The 18,087-nt window shown below is 36.7% G+C and overlaps 1 protein-coding gene across 12 annotated transcripts in view; it reads right to left on the reverse strand.

The window, feature by feature from the left end:
• The window catches only part of PPP3CA (protein phosphatase 3 catalytic subunit alpha), a 331,315-nt gene that overhangs the window by 167,896 nt on the left and 145,332 nt on the right, over positions 1–18,087 (reverse strand). For 10 of the 12 annotated variants that reach the window (XM_074040210.1, XM_015450692.4, XM_005555544.5 and 7 more), the window contains one exon: positions 3,919–4,119. The exons of the other annotated variants lie outside the window; for them this stretch is intronic. In XM_074040210.1, the coding sequence (XP_073896311.1) occupies positions 3,919–4,027 (109 nt within the window). In that variant the 5' untranslated portion in view covers positions 4,028–4,119. The remainder of the gene's footprint in view (positions 1–3,918; positions 4,120–18,087) is intronic. 12 annotated transcript variants of the gene reach the window in all.

The raw sequence follows: 18,087 nt of genomic DNA on the forward strand, positions 1-18,087 counted from the left end.
CTCTCCTCGGAGTGCAGGCACGGGGAATTCTCCTAATTGACGTCAGCTGCTGTAAGGGAAGGACTGCCATGACCTTAAACTTGGCCACCAGTCCACTCTCACATCCAGGAACAAAGCCAGAGGGTTCTCCTGGCAACTGCCTGACATGCTAAATGGCAGGCCCAGGCACTAAGGGAATCCTTTGCTGCCCCAGGGACAAATCCCCCACCGCAGGAAACAGACAAACCAGAGAGATTAGCAGTTTGCCCAGCTGATGCTGGCCTATCCCCTCTGCCCAGAGAGCAGAAAATGAGTTCTAAATCATTGTATTAAAAAATCTAAGCTCCGGTCTGTTTTTGCATTACAAATGAGTGGAATGTTCTCTGCTAAGTGAAAGGGAAAACAGGAAAATATGAGAACTTCAGGGAGAAATGTAAATTGGATCCCTGCACAAATCATCTTACTGTCTTGAAGAAGACTGGAAGAGATATTAACGTTTTAAATACAAACTATTCAGATGTTTTAAAATCAACTTGAACACTCATTTTATAAAAGGTCTTGTAATAAAAGTGGGATTCAATCCCCCTACCCTGCCATGGCTCCCTTGAACAAGTATGAAAGTTTCCTAATCATCCCCCCTCTTAAGAATCCCTCCCCACCTCATCCTACTCATCTCATCCAGGACATTATTCCAGCCACAAACATGATTATGTAACTCTCCTGCTCAAAGATCCCCTCGACCCCCATTCTTTATAGAATGGTACCAGAATAAGTGCTGGCTATAGAGTTAATATTTAACCCTGGCCTTCCAGCCTCAGTCTCACCCTCCCATTTCCACCTCACCTCTCATACCCTTCTGAAACCCCGTCTTCTCACAGCAAACCTCAAAGAACATGACTAGCCACTTTACAACAAATACCAGTGGCTTCCATATCCACAACAGATAGGACAGTTATTTAACAGTTTCTTTAACTCAAAGATGAAATGTAATAATCAATGAGCACTGTCAAGGAAATAGTCATTTAGAAGATAGGAACACATTTTGGTTTTAAATTAGCTATATCCACTTGGATACTTCCTAATTTTCTTGAACAAACCTAGGTTATAGCCTTTAATTTAGTCAACAATTTAATGTACTTATGCTTGGTTAGATACCTTTTTCCTGTTATATTCTGAGCCCTTGGAGGGCAATGACCAGGTCTTATTCACATGTGTATGATACATACCACCTGTACCAGGTAAAATGTACAATAAACATTTCATTAAATTGAATTTCCAAAATGTGTTGCCTCACTGATTTGGGGCCACACTTTTTTCAACGTTCCATTTGTGTGTTTGCAAGAACACAAAGATAAATTCAACTACATTTTTGGGGAAAAAATTTCAAAGAGGAAAAATACTTTTCTTTACAAAATGTCTGCAACACAGAAATAGTCTTCAAATTAAAGATCTGAAACAGCTACCAGTCTAGTCAGCCATGTTAGATGAGAAAAAAATAATGGAACTTGCCTCATGGCTCCCTTGTTTGGACAAATTTCATCTCTACTCCTATGAAGATGGTATGCTCACCTATCTAAATCCACACGCTAAATCCACTTTGTGAGGGCAAGTCCACACTCCTTTACTCCCTCTCCGGATGGACAGATGGCAGGGAGTCAGGGGACTAGGCAGCTTCCTGGTCCTTCTGACTTCTCCAAAATAAAACATAATGAATTTTCAGGGGAAAAAAATCCTAAATGAACACAAACCTTTCACTGCCTTATGAACACTTGAAGAGAAAGTCTTTGTTCATTTTAACTTTAAAGAAATGCCAAAGGAATGAAGGACTATCTAGATTTCCAAAAACTAGGGCATTAATTCCTCAGTTTTTCTTAAATGAGGGCAAACCATGGCAAATGTTAGTACAACTCTTCTCTAAACATCTGAGAGTGAAACATTTTTATTAATAAAAAGTAGGAGGGAAGGACTAGAGGAAAATCTGGTAGTGGCTTTTTAATTATAAAATATTGATCACTTCTTTTGAGAGTTTACATATCTACTACACTTAATTCTGAATTCCACAGAAGTTATCGGTCAGTAACTTAGGGTAAGTCTCTGGCCTGACTTACTCACCACTGGTCCAATATTGAGTTAATACTCCTCGAGCCAATTCCTCCTCTACCTGGCCCTAAACATAGTTATTATAGTTATTATTTCTGAATTACAACTAAGAAAAAATAGCATTGCAAGACAAAATTAAAATGTAAATAATGTCAATCTCTCTAGAATGGGAATCATTCAAGATATTTTGATAAAGAAAGGTGTAGTCTGATACTCAAAAGAGCTTATCTCTTTCTTAACAGCCCAATTCAAATATTCATTTGAAGATCAATAATTTTAAAAGAAATTAGCCATCACTAGTATATATGAAATACGTTTAGATGCCCCCTTTATATCAAAAAGAACAATATTCTATGTCTAAATCAGAATAATATTTAAGAGGAAAATATTTTTAGCTTCTTCAAAAATGAAAACTTGCAAATTAAGCAAACTCCATAAAGAGTAGATCCAACGTCTCTAGTATTAGAAGCTGTATACTATACAATTGTTGTTTTCTTTTTTCGAAATGGAGTCTCACTCTGTCGCCCAGGCTGGAGTGCAGGGGCACAATCTCAGCTCACTGCAACCTCTGCCTCCCAAGTTCAAGAGATTCTCCTGCCTCAGCCACCCAAGTAGTTGGGATTATAGGTGCCCACCACCACACCCAGCTAATTTTTGTAATTTTAGTAGAGATGTAATTTTACTATGTTGGCCAGGCTGGTCTCAAACTCCTGACCTCAAGGGATCCATCCTTCTCGGCCTCCCAAAGTGCTGGGATTATAGGCGTGAGCCATCATGTCCAGCCCATACACAATTTTTTGACGATATTTCATTTTTATGGCCTAAGAGAAGCACACTTACACAAAATATGTATCTGATCATAAGAAGTAACAAAACCAAAACAAACACACACACCAAAAAAAGGCCGGGAGTGGTGGCTTACACCTGTAATCCCAGCACTTTGGGAGGCTGAGCCGGGCAGATCACCTGAGGTCAGGAGTTCAAGACCAGCCTGGCCAAAGTAATACATCATCTCTACAAAAATACAAAAACTAGGCAGGCATGATGGCAGGTGTCTGTAATCCCAGCTACTCAGGAGGCTGAAGCAGGAGAATTGCTTGAACCCAGGAGGCGGAGATTGCAGTGAGCTGAGATCGTGCCATTGCACTCCAGTCTGGCGACAAGAGCAAAACTCTGTCTCAAAAAAAAAAAACAAAAAACCATGTTATTTTGTAGGGACAAAATGCTATGGGCAAAAGAGAAAAAAAAGTGTCCTCCTTCTGAAAGTTCAGTGGTTCTCAAACTTTAATGTGCATCAGAATCACACATAGGGCTGGATAAGACACAGATTGTTGGGTCTCACCCCAGGTAATCTGATTCAGTAGGCCGGAGTGGGGCCTGGGAATGCATATTTTAACAAGTTTCAAATGGTGATGATGACACTATCAGTCTGGGGATCACACTTTGAAAACTACTGTTTTAACTTAGACTCTTACTCAACCATTGTGGAAGTCTTGAGATATTTTGTCTAATCTTTCCCAATGAATATCCTGTGTTCTTTGTGCCACTTAGTATTTCTACTTACAAACAATATGACTTCTTAAAGTATCACTTCAGAAATCATCATCATCTCTAAGTCTCATGCCACTTCTTAGAGCATTGCAATCTTACAGATATTTAACACATGCAAATATGTGTATATATGTATAATATACTTACTCCTCTAATGTATAGATTTGACAGTAAAAGATTATGATGAGTAAGGTATTTGAAGACTCAGTGGTAACTAGGACTTTTGATTTGATGCTATAAACAACAAAATGTGTATGCGAATGGGCAATCTCCCTCCTCAGGACTTACCTGTGACTGGCGCATCAATATCCAGCAAGTTTTTTTCCTGTCGAAGAATTGATGCACCCTCTGTTATTATTCTCAATGCAACACTCTCTTCCAGTCTTCCCTCCTTCATAAGATGTGCCTTTAAGATATCCACACGAGGTTTTCCATCATTATCAAACACTTCTTTTGCTGTAAGCCGGTGACTTGGAGGAAATGGAACAGCTGAAAGAAAAAAAGGTCCAATTATGACATTAGCCAAAACTCAACAACAAACAATTCAATAATAACCACCAAATGTCCATCCTCATCACAAACCACCTAATATAGTATTTTTACGGTGGCTGAATTAAAATATGATCAAGGGCTATCTATCAAAAATTAAGAACTGCATCCTTTCTTTGATTCTAGATATAATGTGCTTGCTTAAACAAAATTGATAGTTCTTGTTCATCCAGTACTATCTCTTGCATCTATAATATCCTGATTGAGTTAAAAAGAAAAGGAATGAAAATAAGTTTTCAGTTCAACAATAATCAATTTTGTGAAAGAAAATTATTCCTATATATCCAACCATAACCAACTTGTGCAAAGATGGGTCTCCACTAGAAAACGGGCTCCTCTACTGGGATTAGAGGCATGGGAAAAGATCTATCCAACCAGATTTGCTGCTCTAACTAGAGTCGCATCTGAGATAACTGATCTACTCACTGTTTAAGAAAACAGCAGGAATCTGAAAGGAAAAAGGCAAAAGTGCACTGAATACTGATAAGGAAATCAGGATTTGCAGGTGAGTGTGTATGCTCATACTGAAGGGACCTCCTTAAAAGTGAAGGGTCAGGTTGTCAGGGAGGAGACACAGGTATTTTAAAAAATGACACAATGACAAAGTCCAATGATTGCTTAGGCTTGGAAGCAATCATTCACTCTTCCACTCACTCACATCTTCTTAACAGCAAGAAGCTCTCTTGTAGCTACTGCCTTCCTCTACGTTTGTGAGTACATTCATTCACTCATTCAGCCAGAGGACATTCACTAAACTCCTCTAGCTTGCCCTGCTTCCAAAGGTCTATGGTCAGAGATGGTATCACAAAGGTTAAATTTGCAACAAATGGCCAATAAGCCATTTAAAGACTCATTATTTATCTGTTTCACATGATGGTTCATTCACTGGACAACTCATCCCTGCCAGATATTAGAAGTATCTAGCAAGGAGCATAAACATCATCCCATGTATCTTTCATGTGCCATGCCCGTTATGAAACAGACATACAGCATCTCCATTAGATGGCTCCTCTCTCAGGAAAAGCACTTGATGTTACGGAATAAACTTGGCCCTCTCCTTTCCTAAAAGTGTCTCTCAAGGAAGCAAGACTTACAGGAGACCTATGCCAAAACATTTTGTGTAATCTAATGGCATAGGTTTATAATCCTGAGTGAAATTACAACTATTTAAAAGAAAAGAAAAACTGGGAAATGAACTTGTACAGATGGATGCAAGGATGATTTTCTGGACAATCCAGCCACATCTATTTCACTATGTTGTCAGATTGAGGCAGTCGTGGCAGATTCGTTGGGTGAGCAGGAGGCTTTTGTGGTCAGACAAACCTGGGTGTGAACCCTGCACTCTGCACACTCCCCAGCTTATGACCTTGAGCAAGTTAATTAACCTTCTTTGGCTCCAGTTACCTCACCTGTGAAGTGAGGATTACATCTATCTGAGGATTGTTATACTAACTACAGTAAATAGTCACAGTAGTAGCTAATATTTGTAGAGTATTTATTTTATGCCAGGCATCGTTTAGGTAATAAAATCAAAAACAACAATAAAAGTGTAAGATGAGTAGGGCGTACATACATGTGTTTATATATAAACTTATTTAGCTGCCATAACATTACTGTGCAGGAGAAACCTGAGGCTCAAAAATATTAAGCACCTTGCCCAAGATAATTATCTAGTGATTTATGTGTATAACTCAGTGAGTTTAAACCCCAGCAGTCTGATGCCAGAATACCTGCAATAAATAAACTACACTATTTCCCAGAAAGTACTCGATAATGCTTAGTAAGTAAAAATGATGAATAAATCACTTCTTATGAAATTCTAATTCTGAGAGGTATTTATTTCTCACAAATACTTTTATTTTCCAAAAGTTACTTTGAGTAGCTTATAGTACAATAGATACATAATACAAGAACAAAAGACGAATTGTATAATCCCAAAGAATAGTAAATAATAAAAGAAATCTGAAGATTAAACAAGGAGGAGAGAAAAAGAGGAAATTAGGTCATTAAATTTGAGGCATTTGGAGGTTATTCTATTTTTTTTTCTCTGCCCTCCCTGCTTTTCCTTGCTTGACTGATAGAGTATGCTTGTTAAGAAAACACGGAGATGTTTTTCAACAGCCACATTTCTTTACACAGGTCTTTATATACATTTTGAGATTAGAAAATATCTTACCTGGCAACTCCTCAAAATTCCTCAGGCTATAGACCATGAGTCAAGATATGGGCTGGGGGCTAGAAAGGGGTAAACTTCAAAAGGATGCTTGTGGTGAGGGCAACAGCTGAATTTTTAAAAAATGATTTCCCAAGGTGTTTTAGGCAACAGTGAAGGTTTAAGTGGCTCTGCATAACCGTCAGGCAAGAATCGCAGGTGCACAGAAGGAAAGGAGGCTAATATATTGTCAGGCAGATAAAAGCAGTGGGTCTCTGCCACACATGCACTTGCTGGCCTGATTAAACTTAAGATAGATCAAAGAATTGAACCTGAAAGTGCCAAAGCATTTACGAAGGTGAGAGGCAACAGGAGAGCACCCCAGGAAGCGCCTCACCTTCATGAATTAGTCTTTCTCCAAGTCCCTAGACTCCCTCCAAGGCCAAGACCACTGCAATAACAGATGCTCCACCCTCCACTGCAGATCTTTTACCTTCCAGTAATTGCTAATCCTAAGGCAACTGGCTAAGGTAAAGCCACCTGCTCTGAGATACTGGAGCTGGTTCCAAATAAACAGGGGTGAGAAAGGAGAGGAAAAACGCCAATCAGATGGCTCTATTTCCAATTGGATGGAAGAGATCCTGATGAGATGGGGCCCTCTACCAGTTAAACAGATGGCAGAGCCTGCAGGGAACCAAGGTGGGCAGTAATGATGCCAAAGACGGAACACAGAGATGTCGCCAGTGAAAAGTTTTCTAGGACAAAAATAAGACTGGGCTAATATTTGTGTATTTGTGCACCTTTTGGCTTCATAAAAAACATACCAGCCTTACAAAGGTCACATTTATTTGCTTTTTCTGTTCACCTAGAATCCTACATGAAGACCTGTGCCAAATAATGAGCAAAAACCATTTAGACCAAAGAATCCAATCAGCTTGGAAACATTTATTTAATTAATGCATTGTGAAAGTTGCTACACTTAATATAACAAAACTGGATTTCCCCTTCCTTCCTTTGCTTTGAGTCCACAACAAGTTGCTTTCATTGATACATGAGCAGGCCAGGACTAGAGAAATGATGTTTGTGCACATTAGTAAAAATTCAGCAACAGCTGTTGATATTTGGGCTAGTTCTTTGCAAAACAATTTTTTTGTAACTGCCTGTAAGCACAGAATATAGTGCTAAGACGTCTTAGAAGCATCCTACTCAGGATGAGCTTCTAATCAATCAAGAAGCATATCTTCTGAGAAGCTAGAAACCTTCTCAGCTTTCACTACTTCACAATTCCCACCCAATGCCACTTTTTCCCCTCAAATTAATAAAACAGCAAAGTAGATAAAATCTGGGAAATGTAAGTGCTTGACTGACTCCTAACAGAAAACATCACAGAAGGCTTTAAAGGCAAACAACATATTGGGCTAGGATTATGTTCTCATGTCATTGACAGTGGAAATCTGGCAGAGACTGATTTTCAAGGGTCAATGACATGAAATTGTTTCTTTTTCTATCTGCTGTTTCCAGCAGAGAGTTTATCTATCTGATATGGAGAAAGGTTACTAGTCTACCTATGAACCAAACGCATATGCATCCAATATTGGCATCTATATAACTATTATTAAAGTTGTTGTCAACTATACATTTACCAGAGAGAAACACATTTCAAGTCAAAAAAACCCTGCAGCCAGAGTAATCCTAGCCCTCAGTCTGGCTGACTATGGGAACTACATCTCAGAAAGATCCAGGGATCACTTTCCGAGTTTGAGGATAGGTTAATTTTAGACCACAAATATGTGTTCAGTAGCATACGTGATCTGTTATCACTCTGGGATAGTTCCAGGTATCTGGGATTTCTACTTCTCAAATCTGAGTCACTTAAGCCACTACTGAAGGGATTCCACTGTTTAATAGGAAACATCTGAGGGTCATTGCCATGGTCACACCTTGACTGGAAGATTCTCAGTGACAATACTAGTGGGATATGTAACTTTGTAAAATACTGTATCAAGCCTTCTAAATCCAGTGAATTTGCAAAGACATTGCATCTGTCATGATTGATTCACTGGTGTGGAGCCTGTTTCAGGGAAAGAATTAAAATGTTTGGCATTTTGTATGCCTTTACTTATGGTATCAATGGTATCATTGATGGTATGGTATCAATCAGTAGATCTCAATCTGGACTTCACATCCATGTAACCTGGGATGTATAAAAATATGCCAATGAATATTTTTAAGTATCAGGAACAGGCTACCTACTGCTTCACCTCTACCTGGAGTAGTCCTATAAATGCTGACAGAAAAGATTCAAGAGAATATTTAGCCTAGTGATCTTTTGAGCCTTTATTTTGCTTCTTTTCTCCCCCCTCAAACAAAATTATGCCAGGAAACGTAAGTATATCCAAAAGAGAAAGAGACTAAAGCAGCGTGCCTCCTTTCTCCTCGAAGATGGCTACTAAGGAGTGCTGACACAATCCTGCTGCTCTCTGGAGCAAAACTAGAAAACTCTCAGTCAAGACTGACCCCCTCATACCAAATAAAAGGAAAGTGAAGTCCAGAAAGAGGATGAATGAATCATCCAACATCAAAGGATTAGTCACTAGCTGGCCAAACTAACACTAACATTAAGGTCTCCTGATTTCAATTCCAGCACTTTACCCTCTATATTTACAAAATATTGTACTAACTAGTCACATATGGCTGTTGTATACTCAAAAAATAGCTACTCCAAACTGAAATATGTTGCAAATCCACAGTAAGCATCGTATTTAGAAGACTTGATACAGTATTTTAAAAAGTTAAACATTCATATTTTAATATTGATTTTATGTTGAAATAATAATATTTAGAACATAGTGGGCTAAATAAAATTTGTTACTAAAATTAATTCCAACTATTTCTTTTTATTTTTAAAAAATATGTTTACTAGAGCATTTGAAATTGCATACCTAGCTTCCTTTTACTGGACAGTGGTATTCTAGACCCTGCATCCTTCTAAGTAAATGAGAACAAGGTGAGTGGAAATTAAATTTCTTAGCGTTTCTTCTTTCTCAACTTGGTTCAATTTCTACAAAACCTCAACCTATGTCAAAAGTGGTTGCACACTGAGAATTGCTTTTTTAAAAGATGATGCCCATGCCCTATGTCTAGAGATTCTGATTTAACTGGTTTAGGGTAGGGCCAGGGCATTGGCCTATTTTTACCTAATCCCAGGTTACACAAATATGAAGTCCAGATTGAGATCCACTGATCTATACCATAAGTAAAGACATACAAAATGCTGGGCACTTTAATTTTCCCTCTAAACAAGTCAATTTTCCCTCCACACCAGTCAATCAACCACAACAGATACAATGTCTTTGCAAGTCCAGACACATTTATTTCATCCCTCTCTGTAATCCGGACATGTACAGGAACAGCTCTTATCCCATATTTCATGTGGCAACTGTCTGAACAAGGACTGTCAAAGATACTTATGTCAGCACATGTTAGGAGAACAGCTTAAGCATATCACATGTCAGACACAGCTTAAAACACTTTCTGGCCTGACCTCCTTAGACTGGAACACCATCTATTCCCTTATGGATATTTGTGTATGTCACAGTCCTCTGTGCTAATCAAACTATATCAATTAATCAATCAGCAGCACCTATTACGCACCAACTATGCATTGTATCCCATGCTAGGCAGTGAGAGGAGCAGGAAGAAATGGACCACAGATAACAAACATAAGCCAACCCAAGCTCTGAAGAGCTTACCAGGTGGTATAATTATCAGGTTTTGCTTGAGATAGTTGGCAAAGTGTTAAACTGCAAAACTAAAGAACAAGTTTAAAGACAATGAGAAAAAAAATGTAAGTACTAAGAAAAAATTGTGTCTCTCTACCCTAAGGTTATGGCTGAATTCTTAGAAACTCTTTGATCCAGTTGCACGTTTCTCTTGTTTAAAGTACATAATAAATATTTAATTTTTTAGATGACTCCAAGAGAAGAAGTTCTGTTTTTAGGTTATGAAAAAATAGAATATGTCTATTGTAAAATATATGCCAGTTGAAATATAAAAAGCAGTTCCATCACCAAAATATGTGAAATCTGATTCTACTTCTGAACAAAGAGTAAAGAGATATGTAAGTACTAAGGACTTTTCACTGAATTTTATTTGGGTTCTAACATTGAGCAATTAGGTTTAACTTATATTCTCCTGGATGAAAAAATATATATCAGTATGGGGGATATGTGTTTATTTATGCACAGAATGGATATTCTGGATGCAAAGATATACAAAACATGTTGTCTGGAAGAGAGAGCTAAAAATTAACCACAGCTAGCCCCTAAGAAGAATCGTAAGAACATATTTATTAGGGTTCTACTTATGCTACTCCTGCAGACACTCATCACTTGCATGTTTGAAAGTCTTTGGCTTTTATTATAGATATTAATTCCCTTCAAATAAAAATACACATGGCCATCTCAAGTGTGGTTAAATATCAGGCTTGCGAACAGAAAAATCCAGTCTCAATTAAAATTTTTAAAAATGATTTTTTCATAGATCTATAAATAAAGATATAATTTATTAATTTACTGTTGTTTTTTCCTGCTGCTATGATGACTTCTTCTGTCCTTGTCAGAAACCTCCTTACTCACCTCTTCTAAATACTATCATACCAGTCCTGAGCCTTCAAATGTATTCAACTGCTAAATACAGTATGTGTCTTGATCATTTTACTAGCAGATTGAATACCTCATTTGAATGCTCACTGAATGTTCACATATAAATATAGCAAAATAGTATCTTATGTAACATATCAACGTGTTAATCAAAGGGCATTATGGTGCTCAAAGCACTTACTGAAATAAACATTCTTTTTTTTCCTCAGGCTTACAGAATATATATTATACCCAGTAATTTTTGAGATTAAATCTGAAATGTGCTACAAGCAATTATTTAATAAAGATCAGACTAATTAGATGAATTATTCCTCAGCCAGGCATGGTGGCTCACGCCGGTAATACCAACACTTTGGGAGGCCAAGGTGGGCTGATCACGAGGTCAAGAAATCATGACCATCCTGGCCAACATGGTAAAACCCTGTCTCTACTAAAAATACAAAAATTAGCTGAGTGTGATAGCACGTGCCTGTAGTCCCAGCTACTCAGGATGCTGAGGCAGGAGAATCACCTAAACCCAGGAGGCAGAGGTTCCAGTGAGCCGAGATTGCACCACAGCAGTCCAGCCTGGGCGACAGAGCAAGACTCCATCTCAGGATTAAAAAAATATATATATACATATATATATATATATATATATATATGTGTGTGTGTGTGTGTGTGTGTATATATATATATATATTCCTCAACTACAAGGCATTAAAAATTAGAGAAAATAAGTACCTGAGCAGTACAGAGCTTCTATTATTATCCAAATTTCAAAAGTTTTTAAATGTTTACATATATATATTTAAATATACTTATTTATGTGTATCTATTCTTTCTCCTTCCCATGTACAGATTTTCGTGTGCTCCTTTTCACCACATATTCTTGAGTCTAAGGATTCAAGGACACAGAAATGAGTGACAGTCCACAACTTCCTCAGCATGCAGTCTTGAGAAGTTCTATCACAAAACTAATTTTTGATATTTTGAGAAGTTCTATCACAAAACTACTTTAATTTTTGATATTTTGCTTGCTTCATTACAATTGCAAATGGCTTATATAATGAATTATGTAATAATGATTCAACATTGAATAGTATTTGACAAAAGTTATTTTAATGGTTTCAAAATATTTCAGCATAATTGATAAGTTTAAATAAAAGTTGATTTTTTTTTTAGACAGGGTCTCCCTCTGTTGCCCATGCTGGAGGGCAGTGGTTGGTGCAAACACAGCTCACTACAGCCTCAGCCTCCTGGGCTCAAGCAATCGTCCCACCTCAGTCAACCTCCTGAGCTCAACCAATCCTCCCATCTCAGTCTCCTGAGTAGCTGGGACCACAGGTACCATGCCACCACAGCTGACTAATTTTTTAACTTTTTGTAGAGATAAGGTATCATTATGTTACCTAGGCTTGTCTTAAACTCTGAGGCTCAAGCAATTCTCTTGTCTTAGCCTCCCAAAGTGCTGGGATTATTGGTATGAGCCACAACAACTGGCCCTGATTTTTTTTAATGTTGTTCAAAATTTTAAAGTTATACACACAAGTCCAGTGACTGACACATGGACAATGCCAATCACAAATTATCATACATGGGCATGATAAAATAAAAATTATATTTACTGATTTTGAAATATATGCTATCTAATGTTTACATTAAACTTAGAATTGTAGTTAAATATTAAATGTCTTAATTTACATGTTTAAGTCAAATACTTAAAAAATTTAAATATATAATTGAAGAATTGTTGTTTTATATGAGTCTACTCTATAATGGTTTTTAAAATTTCATACATATATATATATATACACACACACATATACACACACACATTCAGTTACACCAAGAGGTACCCCCCACAATCTTGGATCTCTGTACTAGATGAAATTATTACAACAATATTTTCAGCAAATGATGTTTATACTAATCCTCAGAATAGCAAACTAAAGTAATGCATGAAATTCTCCTCGCTGGGATGAATTTAAAGAGAGAGGCTTTTATTTATACATTTATTTTTTGGACTTGAACATTTGCTGTCTTCTCCAGAGAAAAATGCCACGGGAGAATAAGAAAATCAAGAAACAAACAAGGATAGATACTTTAAGACTAGATGAATTTATTTCAAGTGAGCCAGTCCCTTTGAACATGATAATTATTCCTTAGAAATGAGGAGTACCCAGGGATTCTGAAACTTTATTTAAGGTACATTTTAAAAAATTTATTTATTTATTTATAATTAAGTTCTGGGGTACATGAATCCAGGTACATTTTACCACTTAGAAATCCTCAACTCAACAGCCTAAGTAAGACATGAAATATAAGGAAGGACTTGACCTATTGAGTTGAACTATTTGACAGAAGTTTTTTAATCACTATAAACTTTAGAAACCTTTGTATTAATAAACCTTACAAAATACAGTACTTGCCTTCTTAGTCCTCAATCCTAAACTGGTAAGTTGATAGGGAAAAAACAAAACATCTATGCCCACATATAACTTGTTCCTTTTACCCTCTTCATTCAACTCTATGGGCCTACACATTTTCCATGTCCATATGCCCACCTACCATCCCCATCCTCTGTGGTTAAAACACCTATAGGCATCAAAATCATTTTATTTAATGAATAGGCCTTCTCTTCTTTCAAAGGGTCTTAATAAAATGGCAAACATATGTCCCAAATGATACCAAATAATGTAAGTCTTAAGTGACAATTTAAGAATGTTAACAATGAGATCACTCGGACTCAGGAAGGGGAACATCACACACCGGGGCCTATCATGGGGAGGGGGGAGGGGGGAGGGATTGCATTGGGAGTCATACCTGATGTAAATGACGAGTTGATGGGTGCAGCACAGCAACATGGCACAAGTATACATATGTAACAAACCTGCACGTTATGCACATGTACCCTACAACTTAAAGTATAATAATAATAAATAAATTAAAAAAAAAAAAAAAGTTTTTAAAAAAAAAAAAAAGAAAAAAAAAAAAGAATGTTAACCACTTTTGCATATAAAAGGTGATCCATTAAAAAATAATAAATCGAGTATATAGCATCTTATATCTGTGACCACAGTGAAGCAAAGATCAAAATATTTTGCCTGACAGTCATCTTCCAGAGAGCCAAGAGCAGGAGCTAAATTCCCAGGTTTGCATGTAATTCCCACCTGCTCTGGCTCAATACGCCCTAGTCCAAGTAGGCTCTAGAGCACGTTGCAGCAAAACATCAGGCCCCCTATGTCTTTCTATGTTTCAGTAATGCCTACACTGTTTGCTTCATTCTGACGACCAGACCTGTTCTCATCCACTATCTGTGGTCCACCATTTCTAAGAACCACTTACTCGTCTGAATAACACAGAAGCATGCAGGAAGTTCCAACTGTCTGCACCTCTAATGTTCACTCCCCAAATCATAATCTTCATACATCTATTTAAAAATTGGAATGTCTTAATGACTACCACCTACAATACTATTCTCTCAAACTTCATTTGCAATTGTTTCATTTATCTTCAAAATGAACTTGTCAATTTTGGTTTAATTATCAAACATGCATTGTTTAATCCAGCAAAAGGAAAATGAACAATTTTATAATAAAGCTATGACAGACTGCATTCCTTTCCTCCAAAAAGAACCACTCTTGGGAGGTAATTTCCACCCATATGTAAGGTAAATTTTGTGCATAAAAGAAACTTTCAAGTAATTAAGGAAACAGATTGCTGGAATTACAATGCCAGTTGCAAATGTACAGGTAACATCAAATCTCCTTCCAACCAACGAGTCAATCAATGATCACTACTCAAAAACAGAATAATTAAGTAGAAGGATTAACAATCAAGTCCCATTGAGTGTCTAGTCCAGTGCTCTGGCATTTGATATGTGCTTCTGAGTCAATGTAAGAAAGGATTGTCTTTTCTCCATCTCACTCACAATTTATTTAATACTTCTGTGGTACTAGAAGCAGTCTAAGAAGAGGGAATAGAAAATAAAATGGCCTTGTTCAGATCTAAAAGTATGTAATTACAAAATGATAGTCAATAGCCAAAACAACAGAACACTGAAACCTTCAGTTAGTAAATGTAAATGTCTTTTAAATAGCCATTAGAGTAAAGAGACCATGGATGCCACATTGTGTGGTGGAAGCTGGGGGCCCATATCAAAGAGTAAACAGACAGATGTGATCAAAAGTGAGCAACAGAATAGAAAACTGAAAACGGACAAGAAAAAAAAAATTGCAAACATTTTGAAAAACTAAATTATTTTAATTGTACATGTGAATGCAGGGTCACAGATAAATCTGTTGTTATTTATGATGTAAAATTAACCCAGTAACAATAAAAATAATGTTACATCAGTACAACAGTGCCCCACTGCTAAGATCCTAAAACACCATCACATAGAATTTCAGAAAGCAGTTCAAATATTTCCTTTAAAGGAACATTTTCCTAGTTTATAAGAATGTTATTAATACACATTTATTGAAGTATGACTCAATTAAAGGCATTTTTAATTGCTGAACTTGCAATATCCAAGACTTAACAGACTAACATTTTCTCGGCAACTCGAGTCAGAAGTAGTTCAGGGGGACAAAGGCCTCCTTTTCCCCTCTTTATAGTGTCTGCATGACAGGCTACCAAAGTGAATCCAAATCTTACTAGTAGACACAAATGAAAAATTTATTGAGAAATTCAGCTGTTAAGAATAGCTAAAAACTAGGCCGGACGCAGTGGTTCACACCTGTAATCCCAGCACTTTGGGAGGCTGAGGCAGGCAGATCACTTGAGGTCAGAAGTTCAAGACCAGCCTGGCCAACATGGTGAAACCCCGTCTCTACTAAAAATACAAAAATCAGCTGGATATGGTGGCAGGCGCCTGTAATCCCAGATACTTGGGAGGCCGAGGCAGGAGAATCGCTTGAACCCAGGAGGCAGAGGTTGCAGTGAGCCGAGATCATGCCACTGTACTCCAGGCTGGGTGACAGAGCAAGACTCCATCCAAACAAAAAAGAAGAAGAAGAAAAAAAAGTCGTTAATAACTAGAGTATCTAACACAGCCTAAGCACATCTACAATGGCAAATAGAATCATGTTAATTCCCATGATATATTATTTTGGTTCCTCAAAGCATCCAAAAAGCTTCAGTTCCATAAGTTTTTCACTATCCAGATTAAACACACTCATTTAGGCATGATGGGCAGTTATTTAGGCAGCGCTGTGCCTTCATTCAAGTTTCATGTTCGGAAGTCACAATGAGCAGACTAGAAATACACTACTTTTTATTATCACATAATTTAAAATCACTCATTGGCTTAAAATTCTCACTCAAGAAATAATCATGATTAAATGTAGAACTACTAACAGGTTAATATAAATGTAAGATATAGGACATGTTCGGTGAAAAGTGATCACACACACACACGCACAAATAGATGATGTAACAGTGTGTGCTACTTCAACAATGGAGTGGTATTTTGTTTTGAAGTCCCTTGATCCATAATAATTCTCCATTTATTCAGAGCTTTTTGGTTCCCATTGTCTTTAACAACCACAGTGCAGTTCCACACCTAGAGCAATGGTGAAAAACCTCACCAAAAATTCATGTCCTTTATTCCACAGGCGAGGAATGGAACCATTCTCAGCACACTAAATACAAAGGGATGCTAGCATGGCATAATTGAGTGTGCATGTATACAGTTCTATATTTCATGACAGTCCTAAGGAACATCAGGGAATATCCGTGATGGTATACATTCCACATTTCACAAATATTCCACATTTCACAAATATCTTCTATTACAGATACCTAGACAACGCTCTCTATTACAGAGGAAGAGAAAGGTATAATACAATTTCAATATACTATCTTTAAACAGAATTGTAAATAATTTTAAAAGATATATGTCTTACGTGATTTCAGTGAAATATATCATTCCTTGTCTACAGCATATAATTGAAGGTTTATATACACTGTCAATTCTTTTTGGAATATAATTCAAATCAGGAGAAGGTTCTCATTCCCAAAAGAGTGAATTCAATAATTCATGATGAAACAAAATATTCTTTGATTTGCTAATACTCTTTACATCGGTTTTTTTTTTTTATGATATGTATGATACATGCATTCATTACGTACTGGAAAAAGAAAAATCTCCCATTCTACTTATTACATAAATGGAAACTACGTAAAAGCAACTTTCCTTTATAAAGACAAAGGCAGAAAATACAGAAACTTCTACAATTGCTTTTCTGATAGTTATTCTTCAAAAGCAATTTCAATAGCTCATGATTTTTGAGAATATTTATATTTGTAATTATTATTAGAAATAATTTATACTTCCATAATAGAGATTTTAACAGTCCAAAATGCAATAAAAGTTCAAGAATAATCAAAGAAATAAGGAGAAAATAAACAATTTTTTATGACTTGAGGAATATAAATTTGAGTTCAACTAACCAAACTGCCAAGTTACATTGCATTTTTTTAAAAAGCAAAATCCTAAACAGCATATGAGTTTTACTAGAGCAATTTCCCAAAGGTACTGGCAATACTTACTCCCTATATAGCCGAGGGGGACCCAATTATTACTCTCACACCAAATGATAAACAAAACAAACAATAACCAGTCACCCCACCTCTTCTGAACTCCCTTACCACTAGACTGTAATTACCCTGGGGATCTCCATGCTCAAGAGACAAAACAGTACGTCCTAGAAGCAAAGACAAAATTTTGGATCAGATTCACGACAAGAAGCCATTCAAAGTATATTTTGAATGTAAGACTGATGTATTTTATTTATGCACATAATTTTCCTATTCCAGATGCTTCTATACAAATAAGAAATGTATATGAATAGACAAAGAATGATGTGGATCACTGGAAAGACAGCCTATATATTGGCCACAAGGTCTACCATCACTTTTGTACTCAAGCAACAAAGAAAGAAAAATACAGAAAATGTTACTGCAATAATTAGGGATATGTTGAGTAAGTCATCAATAACCCACCAAAATTAGATTTTGTTAGTGACTGAAGAACAGGTATCCAAGGAAAGTGAAATATTTTAAAATATTATTAAAAGAAAACACATAGAACACAAAACAAATACAAAGTAA

This window comes from Macaca fascicularis, chromosome 5, assembly GCF_037993035.2.
Source record: "Macaca fascicularis isolate 582-1 chromosome 5, T2T-MFA8v1.1".
NCBI lineage: Eukaryota > Metazoa > Chordata > Mammalia > Primates > Cercopithecidae > Macaca > Macaca fascicularis.